Genomic DNA, 14,635 nt, shown 5'->3' on the forward strand with positions numbered 1-14,635 from the left:
AATGATGATGGCAACAAATGTACAAATGTGATTGACACAATGGATGGATGGATGGATTGTGATAAGAGTTCTACAAGCCCCCAATTCAATGGTTAAAAAAAGGCTAGTCTTTATTTCTAGAATTCCTTGGGAAAAGTTAAATAAGGGACCCAGTGATCCTAACAGACTGGCATCTAAACATTATCTGAGGCATGAAGATGCTGATGGAAAATACACTGGGCAGGTCTGAGCTGAAGGAACTCTATGTACCATTTTAGAGAGCACCATAACCATCTATGCAGACCACCTGGTAAAATCAAGTTAAGCAACCAATGAAAAGCCCAAGATGCCAGATGCTTCCCTGCAATAAAATCATCTTACATTTAAAATTCTATCGAAAATTACATTCTTAAAAGCGGATAAAGTTACACACACACACACAGCTTTCTATTTTATATGGGCTTGGCCCACTTGATTAAATACTCACAAGATCAGCATATTTCTTACAGAGAGCTGCCAGCTTCTCCTCTGGAGTCGAAAGGGTGTTTAGGGCTTGCATCAATAATAAAACTTCTTTTCCTGATGATCAACAAAGTAAAAAAATAAGTTCTGGAAGAATGAGGATCAAACCTAACATGAAAATTCTATGTAACTTACCTGCTAAATAAAGAAGACTATCTTTTAATTATGGACTAACTGGCACTCCTCCCTTCCAAACCTGATCACCCCAAAATTTTTCACTCACTCACTGCCCCTGAACTATAAGAATACCTGTTGAAGGTTTTAAAAGTCTCCAGGCCTGACTATTGAGATCCAAGTTAGATGTGTGACAAAGGGCCGAGAATAACCAAGTACAAATATAGAAGCAAAGGATTTTCAGCTCATATTCATTGGAATCACTAAGATGTACATATAATTTTAACATGTCTTTTAGTAGGAACACTTTAAATAACTTGATTGTTTTCTGATGAATTAGTGAAAGACCCGAAGGATAGTATTTGAAGACTCTGGAACAGGGAAGCAAGTAGCTGCGAGAGGAGAGAACAAATGTTTCAAAATATGCGGCATGTTGTATTTATTTATTTTTTATTTATTTTTAATCATTTTTGTTGGGGGCTCATACAACTCTTATTACAATCCATAGATACAGCAATTGTATAAAAGCACATTTGTACATTCGTTTCCCTCATCATTCTCAAAACATTTGCTCTCCACGTAAGCCCCTGGCATCAACTCCTCATTATTTCCCCCCTCTCCCTGCTACCCACTCCCTCATGAACCCTTGATAATTTATAAAATATTATTTTGTCCTATCTTACACTGTCCGACGTCTCCCTTCACCCACTTTTCTGTTGTCCGTCCCCCCAGGGAGGAGGTTATATGTCCTCATCTGGGAAGCCAAGACTACTTTCTTTTTTACTTTTTTAAATGTTCAATCTTATATCTAAACTATTTCACATGTAAGATATGATCAGAGAACACCATGTTCTCTGTGAATACAAGTGAAACACTGTAAATCTTTGGGATAAAAATCCAGGAAGTGATAGCAAGGCTAAAATAAAAGGGGACTTTGGATTCCACATTCTCAGTCCTAAATCTGTTAGCAAAACAAAAGGGAGAAATCAGGCCCATGCAAACCAGTCTTAACCTACTTTCTAAACTACAGATGAGACTGTGTCATCTTGGGACTCATTACCAAATAAACTGCGCAAATAGATAGTTCCCACATAAGTTTTTTGTCAGACGACTTTAAAAATACAAACAAGGTGAGTCAAATTGCCCCATTTTTCTCTAGAAAGCCAGTTCTGGGAAATAACTGCACTTCCTACTCTGACCGTTGTTGCCTCCTGACCATGACAGTAGCACTTGCACTTGGGCAGTGACTAAAGACAGTAGGTGTGTTAGCTCAGCCATTTCTCCCCCAAAACTGGGCCTGCCTGCCAATCAACTGCACTGCAGCACCATAAGGAAAGCAGGCCTCAGGTGAAAACACCCAACCACAGAGCAGAGCCTCATACCTAGCTCCTTCTCCGTGCTCCTGTTGCACTCGGAATCTTGCTGCCCATCAGGGGGACAGGTGCGAGCTTCCTGCCCAGGAGTTTCCTCCAGTGACTCTTGTGTGCAGTAAGGTGGGCTCACCAAATCCCTGCTGTTTGTTAAGAAGGTGCTGCCTTCCTCTTCTTCCAGTGAGTGTTTGTTACTTGTGCCATCACAGTGGGAATCTTGATGTTGAAGAATATCATCTGCTTGTGAGTTGCACAACAAATCTGCTTCCACTCCTAACCCGCACATTCCAGTTTCCTCCATTGTGCCCAGGACACACTGTAAGGGGAAGAGAAAAAAGGTGGGGGAAGTGGTTAAATCAAATGTTATCAGTGTTTACCACCAATGGCACATCACAGTCTGATAGCTTTTTTTTATCTGAGTGGTTCATAAATTTGCTGTCAGTAGTCATTTCGGAGTCCCAGTGAGAGGTGACCTAAAAGTTAATCACAAAGACATGGAAAGTAACACAAAAACCAAGTACATCTACTCCTTACTCATTGACAAACTCATTACTCGACATTTCTCAACTACGACAATAGCAAAATAATCAACCATTTATCATCAAAAGGGCAGCATAGAACAGAGGATTAGGAAGAGGGAGAATGGATCTAGGAAACAGGAGGAAATGGGATAAATGATTGTACACTAAGGGGATTGCAATGAATGAGCTAAACCAGAAAGTGTATGAATTGTTTAATATAAATCTGATGATCTGTTCTATAAACCTTCACTAACTCACTATGAAGTTTTTAAAAGGGGAAGAAAAGAAAAAGAACTGTCTACAAAAGTTGGCCCCCAAAATCCAAAAACCATCTAAGAATTACTTGAGATACCATCAAGAAGAATAGCATAAGTGTGGTAGTAATTCCAGAGCAGAAATTTTGAAAGTTCAGAGAAAACTATCTGGGGTTGTTGGAAGAAAACTTCCTAAACATCATCAAAGAGGAGAAACCAACCATTTGAGAAGCTGAACATGGGGGACCACAAATGAAAATTACCACAGCATATCATAATAAAAATTTCCAAAATCAAAGAAAAGAATACCAAGAGCCACTCAAAAAAAGGGGAAGAAAATAAATGTTTTTCTACAAAGAGGAACCAATAAGACTAAGCTCTGATTTCTCAGCAGATGTCATGCAGGCAAAGTATTAATGAAATGATACATATAAAACTCTGGGGGAGTGGGGGAAGAGGTGGAATTGTCAACCAAGAATCTTATATCCAGCAAAATTGACCTGCAAATATAAGGAAGAAATAAGGGCATTTCCTGATAAGGATAAATGAAAGGAATTTGTAAAAGAAGACTAACCTTACAGAAAATACTTGGGTGAGTTCTTTGGGCAGTTAAATCAACAGCAGCAGCAGGTATTAACCTGAGGTCAACATACAAGGCAAGACCAACTACAAGTCCACTCACTTATAGTAGCACTCAAAATAAACTTACAAGACCAAATAAGATACCACTTAAGTACTAATACCAACAAGCCAGATGTAAAGTGACCGTTGTAATGCTCTATTAGACACAGCTAATCTTCATCTGTCAGTTTGTCATCCTATGCTTACTTGCATGTTACTTTGATGCTACAAGCCCTGCCAGCGGCATTTCAAATATCAGCAGGGTCACCACCAGTGGACAGCTTTCAGCAGAATATCTGACTAAGACAGAGTAGAAAGAAAAGCCTGGCAACCTACTTCTGAAAATTAATCAATGAAAATCTTATGGATTTGAAGTGCTGAGAGTTGAGCAATATAATGAACACTTATTAAAGATTAAAATGTCATGTAGTTCATTATTTATATTTTTAACAAATTAAAAATACAAAATTTAAAAGAAGAAAACCTTTAATGATCACAACAAAGTATTGTTCAATTTAATGTCAGAAGATAAGTACCCTAGGTTAGAAGGTACTACACAATAGCTGCCACAACCGATTCAAATGGAGCAGCAAACATGAAGGTGGTGCAGGACGACACAAGCTTTCATTCTGTTGCTAAGAGTTGAAGCCAATTTCAAGCAACTAATAATTAGACTTATTAACTCTTAGCTGTACCTCTCTTTATCAAACTGTAAATTGTTCAGGTACATGGATATTAATAAAGACCCTTTACACAGAAGCAACATAAAGAATAATATTAACACCATCTTATCCAATATATTTTAGAGTAAGTTTTAAATCTATCCCTTGAAAATCATTGGCTGTTAAGGACTAGAACCACACAAAACTATAATGGCCCCAAATACTGACAAAAGTCTATTAAAAGAGACTTAAAATGGAAAAATGTTTTGTTTTGTTTTTTCAAAACCGTAAGAAAACTTCTCAAAAGAGTAATAATAAAAACCCATAGAATCCCTGAAATTGTGGTATCAAATGAGTTACGGAAACAATCAAACATATACTGGACACTCCGTTTGTTTTGGGAGTTTTAGTCAGAAAGCTACCTGAGCAAGGGGACTGGTGAACGTTCTAATATGGTTAAGAGGCCCTTTCCAGTTCCATTAGGGATTTTTTTTTAAATCAGCTTTCTGAAAGATAATTCGCCTATCATGCAATCCACCTATCAAAGTGTAGAATTCAATAGTCTTTAGTGTGATCAGAGTTCTGCTGCCATGATAATCAGTTTTAGAACACTTTATCACTCAAAATGAAACCCATGAGTGGTCATCCTCTAAAACCCTTAGCCCAAACCCAACCCACAACCATGGACTCAATTCTGACTCAAAGTGACTCTAAGATTATAAAATCTTAAGGGGACAGAGAGCCTCATTTTTGAACACTAAGCGGTCCAGCTGTTTACCAGACAGCACCACTGTAACCACTAATCTACTTTGTCAAGACAGACTGGGCTTTTTTGAACATTTCATATAATATGTGATCTTTCCACGTAGCATGATTTTGAAGGCTCATCCATGTTGTAGGATGTATCAGCACTTAATTTCTTTTTGTGGCAGAATAATATTTCATTGTATGGATAGTCCATATTTTGTTTCTCCAAGCATCAGTTGGTGGGCATTTAAGTAGTTTCTATTTTTGGCTATTATAAAGAATGCTGCTAAGAACATTTGTATGCAAGTTGTGCAGACATCTTGTTTACATTTCTATGAGAAAGAAACACACATACATACACACATCGCAGTCACACTGCTGGGTCATATGGTCAATCTCTGTGGAACATTGTGAAGCTGTGACAGGCCGGTTTCCCAAGTAGCTGCAACATTTTACATTCCTTCCAGCAGCATATAGGTTCTAATTTCCCCACAACCTTGACCATGCTTGTCTTTTCCACACAGCAAAAGTATGTGTTGAAGTGGTATCTCACTGTGGTCTGGATTTTTATTTCCCTAACACAGCAGTTCTCAACCTGTGGGTCGAGACCACGTTGGTGGGGTCAGACAACCCTTTCACAAGGGTTGCCCAATTCATAACAGTAGCAAAATAACAGTGAAGAAGTAGCAACACAAATCATTTTATGGTTGGGGGGGTTACCACAACATGAGGAACTGTATGAAAGGGTCACGGCATTAGGAAGGTTGAGAACCACTGCCATCACACTTAATGATGACTATCTTTTTATGTGTGTTATTATGGTCAAATATATATATGTATTGTTTGGAGAAATGTTTGCTAGGATCCCTTTTCCATTTCTTTATTGAGTTGACTTTTTATTACTGAGTTGTCAGAACTCTTTTTATATTCTGGATGTTATTGTATTTCCCATCTAGTCCATTGCTTCTCAAAGTGGGTGATCCAGGGGGGCTGCCAAAGCAGATACCTATACTTTATCCTGAATTATAGGCTATCGTACAAAAGTCTGTAATGTCAGGGGGACACTGGGTAATCTGTTCCCCCCTAAAAAGGGGGCAGTAGGCCAAATCAGTTTGGGGACCTATGGGCTAGTGGTTCCAACTCATGTCAGACCCAAGTGTCCAGAGTAGAACTGTTCCATAAGGGATTTTAAGGCTGACCAACCAGAAGTTAATTGCCACGTCTGTCTTCTGAGGTACCTACCTCTAAGTGGGTTTGAACCACCAACCTTTCAGCTATTATTCTAGTGCTTAAATATTTGTACTACCCAGGGACTCCTATACTCTAAATAAAAGTCCTTTATGAAATTTATGATTTTCTTCCATTACTGATTTTATTTACAGGGAACTTCTTCAGTTCCTCAATTTAGAGAAAGGACTCAGTTAAGGGTTGGGTTCAGAGGTTCAAATCCACCGGTTGTTCTGTGCAAGAAAAATGTGATTGTCTCCGTAAAGATTTAGTTTCTAGAAACCCAAAAGACCAGTTCTAGTCTGTCCCATGTAGTGGCTGTGAGTCCAAACTAAATGCATGGCAGTGGGTGGGATTTCAAAAGAGCTTAAGTAGGACTGCTACTCTTGCTTTCAGCATATAGGTTAACGGCTATTACCATACACATGCACAATGACAAGAGTTAAAAGACTTCAGAAAGGCCTGCTCACCTAATTCAAAATGACAGCGGCACTCAGTATATTAAAATTAAATGAATCTGTATAGCACACAACCATTCATATCTCGTTTCCCTCTCATCTTACCTCATCATTTGTAGCTAATATCACCTTTTGTCTTTCCGGATAATACTCCTCCCTTCACCTCTACACTCTGGACTGAGTATTACATGAAAGAGCCTCTGAGAAAGTAGTAGCATATGCCTACATGGTAGGAATGCCAACTGATGGGCAGCTAAGGGGAAGAGGGCTAGTGAAAATGCCCTGGAAAGTATCCATCTGTTAACACATGATGTAGAGACACCCTACGAATGTTACTAGGTGACTGCCTGGTCGGATGTGGGCCAGGGAGGGCAGACTCCCCTGGAGAAGAGCAGAAATATACTGGAGACCCTAAACTCTCAGAGTCAGCTACTGGACCTATTGATCTTTCAGTAACAAACGTCTCTCCAAAACTTTCCCAGTCATTTGAGAGGCTTACACTTCGAAATTCAAAGTTTTACAAGCAAACTATTACATTTTTATGAGCACAGATTAGAAAACTGGTTTTAACTGAATATACATCATACAAAACAGTTTTATATACTACTAAGACTATTTTAATCTTTCAAAGGATTACTCTAGATAACAAAATTTTCCACAAAGCTAGCTAGCACTTTATCAATCATTCATCTCCAAATTCTATTTTAACCATTTTGGGTCAAGACCTTTGTAATATGTATTATGTAACAGCCTCCTAAAATAGCCTGTTTTACTGTATTAGAACAAATGGGTGAAATGAAATTAAAGGGGCTGTATTTTTAACAGATAAAATGTGATTTTACTGTGTACTAATGTATAATTCGATTCTGGTCTCTGTAGTACAACTATAACCTTTAAGATACTAGATTCTTATTATCTCAAAATATAAATTACCAAAATTGAGACCTCACTTTGATTTTAAGACTGAAATACTTGTTGAGACCTCTTATCTTTATAGCACTTGTTTTCAAATAGCGACGCTGATCATAGAGGGCTGCTAGAAGTTGGAATAGACTATGGCAGTGAGTTGGGTTGTTTGTTTTTTTTCAGTTTGGATTTCAAAAACAGACAAGGCAGATTTAGATATAGGATTTACTACATTCAAAATTGAAATTGAAGTCAGCAACACAGTAATATTGGTATAGAACACTTACATGTGGGAGTCTGCGTGATGTGCGTTACAATTCACAGTAGATATTAAGGCTACACTGAAGAAAGAAGGAGAAAACTCCCAGCATCAGGACATATGAATGCATTCTTGGGGTTCAGCCTAAACATTCTGAATGAGAGCACTGTCCAGGTAAACTATGGAGCAGGGTACAAAGGAAGTAGGGGAAGAGAGTGAGTATTTAAGATCTGTCATATTTTCGTACAAATATTGTATACTTTCCTCCTTTTTACTGACTGCACTGTCCTTTCTTTTTTTTTAAATGATTTTATTGGGGGCTCGTACAATTCTCATCCCAATCCATAGACACATCCATTGTGTCAAGACAGATACACATTTGTTGCTCTCATCATTCTCAAAACATTTGCCTCCCACTCTAGCCCCTAATATCAGTTGCTCATTTTCCCCCTCCCCCTCCCTCATGAATCCTTCATGGTTCATAAATTATTATAGTTTTGTCATAAGTTACCCTGTCCGATGGTTTCCCTCCACCCTCTTCTCTGCTGTCCATCCCCCAGGGAGGAGGCAATACTTAGATTCTTGTAATTGGTTCCCTCTTTCTACCCCACATTCCCTTCACCCTCCAGGCATCGCCCCTCTCAAGGAGTCATCTATACTGGATCCCCTGTGTTTCCAGTTGCTATCTGTACCAGTGTACATCCTCCGGTCCAGCCAGATTTGTAAGGTAGAATTGGGATCATGATAGTGGGGGGTGGGGGGAAGCATTAAAGAACTAGAGGAAAGTTATATGTTTCATCGTTGCTACCCTGCACCCTGATTGGCTCGTCTCCTCCCCACAACGATCCAAGCAACTTTTTGTTTGCAGCAACAACTAAAACACATTTGCACAGTACACTTTGGTTTTTGGAGGGGGAGTCTACGCTCTGCCCTATGGAGCCGGTCTGACCACACCCAAACCGCCCTGGTGCCTGCTGGGCCTTGACCACAGCCCACTGCTCACATGCAACATGGATTCAGATTCTGGCGAATAGGTGAGCAACCACCACAGACCTCCAGTGCTTTACTTCAAAAAGTCTGGCCCTGCGAGCCCAAAAGAAAATTCTAAGCAAATTAACGAACAAGGCTGTGGCCAGCGTACCAATTGATGACACCAACAATGAGATCTTTGGTGAGCTCCACAAAAATCACCAAACAGTGCCCCTGCAACAAGAAGCAAGCCCACGAGCTCACGAAAGACTTAATCAGAGGGGGAGATCAAGATCCTCTACAGCAGTGGTTCTAACCGTCCTAATGCCGTGACCTTTTAATGCAGTTCCTCATGTGGTGACCCCCAACCATACAATTATTTTTATTGCTACTTCATAATTGTAATTTTGCTGTTATGAATTGTAATGTAAATATCTGATATGCAGGATGTATTTTCATTGTTATAAATGGAACATAATTAAACATAATTAAAGCATAGTGATTAATCACAAAACAATATGTAATTATATATTGTGAAATATTTATGTGTTTTCCGATGGTCTGAGGCGACCCCTGTGAAAGGGTGGTTTGATCCCCAAAGGGGTCGTGACCCACAGGTTGAAAACTGCTGCTCTACAGAAACCACCGTGGTGGTTAATGTGGAAAAGTTCAGGAAGAAGCCAGAAGTGGACTGCTGTGCCCACGTTTGGTTTCTGTGAGCTGGAATATACATACACCTTCGACAGGAATGTGCTCTCCGAACTTCAGTAGGAGTTCTTTGACCTGGGATGACAAAACCAGGCACATCGACAACATCTTCATCCACTTTGCTAACATAGAGGTCCTCTCTGCCCTCTAGCATGTGGATGGAGACTGCAGGCCCAGTGGCAAGAGGAACTGTGAGGGAATTAATCAATTCACAGATGAGAAATCCTTTGAATGCATTCTCTCCTCCTGGACTATGCCACTTAAAAGTTCCAGTCCTTGCTGTGGTCCAGGTGAGAGTCAAAGAAACAAGAAGAAACCCTTGTGGAAGGCGCTGCTGTTCTGACTACTCATTTCTCTGATGTCACGGGGGCACAGGTGTGTATATTATATCCAGAGCCCCCTGATGACTGGGCCCAAACTTAAAACCCCTTTTATTTGTAAGCACAATTGGCATTTACTCTCTCCTAAAGTCTACTCACCATGAAATCAGTTCACCAGCAGCTAGCTCCTTGTGCATAGTAGAAGGCATCCTGGACCAGGACGGCCTCGTGATAAGCCTGGCCTCCAGACCCTGGACTGGAATGCCTGCCCCACCTACTTCACAGGGTTATTGTGAGGAGTGGGTAAGGTCATGTCTACTCATGCCTTCAAAAGTTCGTAAGGTGAGGTCTTACTATTTTAGAGGGACAAACGTGGATCTGGTCAATGAAGCAGCAGAGAAGAACAAAACCATAATATCTGATAGTCCAAGTTTGCAGTCTGTCTCTAAATGTGCTATTTCAAACAACAAAAAAATGGAATGATCCCAAGGTATTCGTCAAGAGTCCAGTTTCCCAGGTCTTGATCCTGCAGAAGGGCAAGGGAATATTGGGGTGGGGTGGGGTGGGCAGAGTGTCACCCCCAACATAGAAAAAGAAAAGCACTGGGCCTTGCGCAGAACTCCCACTCCATGTCTCAGAGGTCTGTCTGTCTGATAGGACGACTGGAGGCTTATTATTCAGCACACACAGCAGTCGTGCAGGATGAATCCCTATCAACTCTTCTTGGTCATTTTTGTGCTATTTTTCCCTGGTTTATTAATAAACTGAAACTACCTTTAAAAAAATCTAGGGGTGGGGTGGAGAAGCCGTTGGCCAAAAACACAGAGACCATGCAGTATCTGTATAAAAATCAGATGGAACTAGATGCTTCTATGAAGGTGTCCTAAAGACCATTTAAAGGTAAGAATCAAGATGACTCTTTTGGGTATATAAGACTCTTCAAATATTTAGTAAGAAATACAATTTTATTTGCTAAATCTGCACAAGGGAAAGGCAGGGATTTCCACTCCCACAAATAGTCACAGTCCCGGGGTCACTATGAGGCAGCATCAACTCATTGGCAATCCATTTGGGTTTTTTAAATCAGAGATTAAATGTAAAATATTCTGACTGCTAGTATCACTAAACTGCCTCCGTTAACAAGATGAAGCAGTTGGGTCAATAACAATTGTGATTTCACATTCTCTCCCCGCCCCACACTTTTTACCATGAATTTGGTAGGGGTTTATGTATCAGAGGAGCCCTGATGGTGGACTGGGTTAGAAGTTGGCTTTCTACTCCCATCAAGATTTACAGCTGCGGGTACCCAAAGGGGAAGTTCTCTGTCCTAGAGTTGCTCTAAGTCAGAATTTTCAGGATGGCAGTAAGTTTGGATTGTTTGTTTGGGGTTTTTTTTGGTTACCTATCAGAGTCATTTTTGCATTCAACTTAAACAACTAATCACCCCCCAACGGCTTGCCCTGTTTCCCTGCCCCCCATTTCCCCCCATCTCCCTCTTGTAGTATATTATCTTCCCCTTCACTTAAGAAGTGTCTACCCTGTAGCCTACTACTCCCCCTTCCACCCCCACCCCCAACACACACCTCAAAACTGAAAAACCAAACTCACTGCCATTGAGTCGATGGCGACTCATGGTGACCCTATCGAATGGGACCAAACTGTCCCTGTGTTTCCAAGACTGTAACTGTTGATGACATTAGAAAGCCTTGCCTTTCTCTCACGGTGACCCTATCAAACAGGACCAAACTGGCCCTGTGTTTCCAAGACTGTAGCTGTTTATGAGATTAGAAAGCCCCCCCCTCTCTCTCTCTCGTGCGCGCGTGACCCTCAAAATCTGGGGGATTTTTTAGGTAGGAGAAACTTTTTGATTATCAGTGGCCTCAGAAAGTTCTTTCATTTGACTAACTTCACTCAGCATAATGTCCTCCAAATCTGTACATGTCATGAGGTGTTTCAAAGCTTCATCATTAGTCTTTAGCAATACATAATATTCCATTGTGTATACGTGATATTACATTTTTAGGAGCAAGTCTTAGAGAAGTATAGTAGCTCATGAAAAATAATGAACAGGATGGCCTTAGAGAAGATGGAGAATGAAAAATAGACCCCACTTTGGATGAAACTCTGGAGCAGTAGTGGTTCTTAAAAGTATGGTCTATGGAACCCTTCATGGGGTAAGGTTAAAAACGATACTTAGTGATGGTGTTGTGTGCCATCAGGTGCATTTTGACCCATAGCGACCCTGTAGGAGAGTAAAGAAGGGCCTCATACAGTTTCCGAGAAGCAGACAGCCACATCTTTTTCCTGCAGAGCACTTGGCAGGTTTAAACCACCAACTTTTCAGTTAGCAGCCAACTGCTTAACCACTGCGCCACCAGGCGACCTTCATAATGAACTCAAAAACCAAATCCACTGTCAGGTAGCTGATTTTGATTCATTAGTAACGCTATATAGGGTTTCTGAGGCTGTAAATCTTTTTTTAAAATCATTTTATTAGGGGCTCATACAACGCATCACAATCCATACATACATTGTGTAAAGCGCATTTGTACATTCATTGCCCTCATCATTCTCAAAACATTTCCTCTCCACTTAAGCCCCCAGCATTAAGTCGCATTTTCCCCCTCCCTCCCCCCTCCCTCATGAGCCCTTGATAATTTATAAATTATTTTGTCATATCTTGCCCTGTCTGACGTCTCCCTTCAAGGCTGTAAACTTTGAGAGGCAGACAGCCTCATGTTTCTCCTGCAGAGACTGGCTGGTGTGTTTGAACCGCCTAACTTGGGATGACCAATTCAACATTTAGCCAATAGGGCCACCAGGGCCCACCCTTTTTGGTGTTGGCAGTAGCACCAATGGTGCAAAAGCAAGCCAGTCATCCTGCTGGCCACTTTGCCCCGTTCCCCTTGCCCCGCCTCCACACACTGTCAAGAAGCCAGGGTTTGCTCCACCATTCATCTCACTTCATCTCAACCCTTGTGTACACATTGTCCTCTCCTAGTCTGGGCATCTGATGGATGATGTCTGTCCAGAGGAAGAGCATGTGGTAGGTGGTGTCTGGCTTATGGGCTTGACCTAACCATTTAGTTCAGCCAAGGCCTCCTCCACCAAGACAAACAATTATTGCTTATTCAGACGGGTTATTTGGCAGACATTTTCTCAGAAATACATGAAGTGAGTGTCACTTCAAGGCAAACAACTGATAGCATTTATTGCCCAGGATGAAAGTTAAGCTTTCAAGCAAAAATTAGAAAATCTGAAAATGATCTGCCACATGAATTTGACAGCCTTCCTCAGGGCATCAGTGGTGATATGAACAAATATGGTTTATTTTAATAACACATATTAAAATGTCCCAGCCTTTGGAAGATTGATGCAATTCAGTAAAGCAATTATTTTTCTAAGGACAAATATGATGCATGAAAACAAGACCCATTCCAAAAGTTCAGACAAAGAGTTTCGAATTGCACATTACAAGTTAATCTTTGTAGTATCATAGAATTTCCAAACTTAATCAAAGACTATGACAGTACTCCTTCTTCTACGGGCATGTAGGTATGAGACCAGACCACCATCTCATACCTCAACTATACGACAGCACATGGCAAGAGACTGAACGCGGTCTCAGATATGGGACTTCAACCATCTTCTACTAAGCATTCAACTCAAAAGATGTGAAAATGTAAAACAAGGTTTCTCTTCTACTTAAGAAAATAGCGTTGAATTTTTAAATTTTTACTCATGCTGGGCTGAGGGGATCAGGACTATCGTCTTAGGGGACACCAAGGTGAACTGGCAAAACGACTCACAAAGACATGCTAATTTGAGGAGCAGAGACTGGGGTCTTAGAAGCTCTTGGAACAGTGGACCCCCAAGACGATGGCTCTTACCCTTCAGGTCTGGAATGGAACTCATCTCCATGTTAGACTAATCCATCATTTAAGATCTAAAAGGCAGCATTTAGCCAACATTTCAGAGGGCTATGAAAGGAGGAGGAAAGGAAACAGGAAACACAGGCAGGAAGTAGGAAAAGCAATACATGGAAGGGATTGCAGTGGATAGGTTGAAACAAAATGTGTAAGAACTGCTAAATATACAACTATGATCTACTCTGTAAACCTTCACCTAATTCATAATAAATAATTTTTTATAACTTATGTTACCTCTTGTTAATCACACCCTGGTGTTAACTCATCCCCTAGTGATCTGCTATGAATGAAGAGGGTATAGCAAAAGTGAGGGGATGTCACTCCGTATCACCTAAATTACAAAAGACTGCCTTCCTGCTCACTTGCTGGCTCTGCCTCTGGCTCACTTGGATGAAGCCAGTTGCATGTTGTAAAATGTCTACAGAGAGACCACGTGGCAAGGAATCAAGGGAGGCCTCCAACCAGCAGCTCACAGGGAACTGCCAACAGCCTCCCATGTGGGCCGGATCATAGTCAGTGAGCCTCTGACACAGAGGACCCAGTTGAGTTACAGCCAGATCAGAACCCACAGGCTATGACACATACAAGAAATACTGATTTAAGCCACCAAGTTTTGGAGTGGCATGTTAAAACAGGTATACAACCTCAGTCCATTTTTTAAAGGTGTTCATATTTTTTTGCTCTAATTTCCAATATGGTGAGTATTTTTAGCTACAGCTCATATAAGCAAAAGCTCTCTGGAGTCCTCAAGTGTGTAAAAAAAAAGTGGAAACCAAAAACTGTAAGGATTGCCGCCCTAGCAGTGGTGAGAACAAGGATAGAGATTAAAAGACCTGCTTAGTCAAAACAAGACAGACCTAGGAGGCCCCCCCACCCCACCCCACCCACCCTGACTCTGGGCACCAATAACCAGGCATGTCACCGCTAGGGGAGGTATCCTGGGACCAGGTGGGAGAAGAGGAAAAAGAAAGCATCTTTCTCTGACCAATTATACTCATTTACCCACTGGCCACACACATTGGCCTCATTTACTTTTTTGGTCTAGGGTGTACCAGTCAGTCTCTTCCAA

At 40.9% G+C, this 14,635-nt stretch overlaps 1 protein-coding gene across 1 annotated transcript in view; it reads right to left on the bottom strand.

The window, feature by feature from the left end:
* The window catches only part of TXLNG (taxilin gamma), a 42,592-nt gene that overhangs the window by 18,472 nt on the left and 9,485 nt on the right, over window positions 1–14,635 (bottom strand). Inside the window, exons 2-3 of the mRNA XM_004710005.4 lie at window positions 1,998–2,301; window positions 467–558 (exon numbers count right to left, since the gene is read on the bottom strand). Coding sequence (XP_004710062.2) covers window positions 467–558; window positions 1,998–2,301 — 396 coding nt within the window. The remainder of the gene's footprint in view (window positions 1–466; window positions 559–1,997; window positions 2,302–14,635) is intronic.

The sequence above is a fragment of the Echinops telfairi genome, unplaced genomic scaffold (genome assembly GCF_000313985.2).
Source record: "Echinops telfairi isolate 266 unplaced genomic scaffold, ASM31398v2 ScPeMD7_53;HRSCAF=182, whole genome shotgun sequence".
Classification (NCBI taxonomy): Eukaryota; Metazoa; Chordata; class Mammalia; order Afrosoricida; family Tenrecidae; genus Echinops; species Echinops telfairi.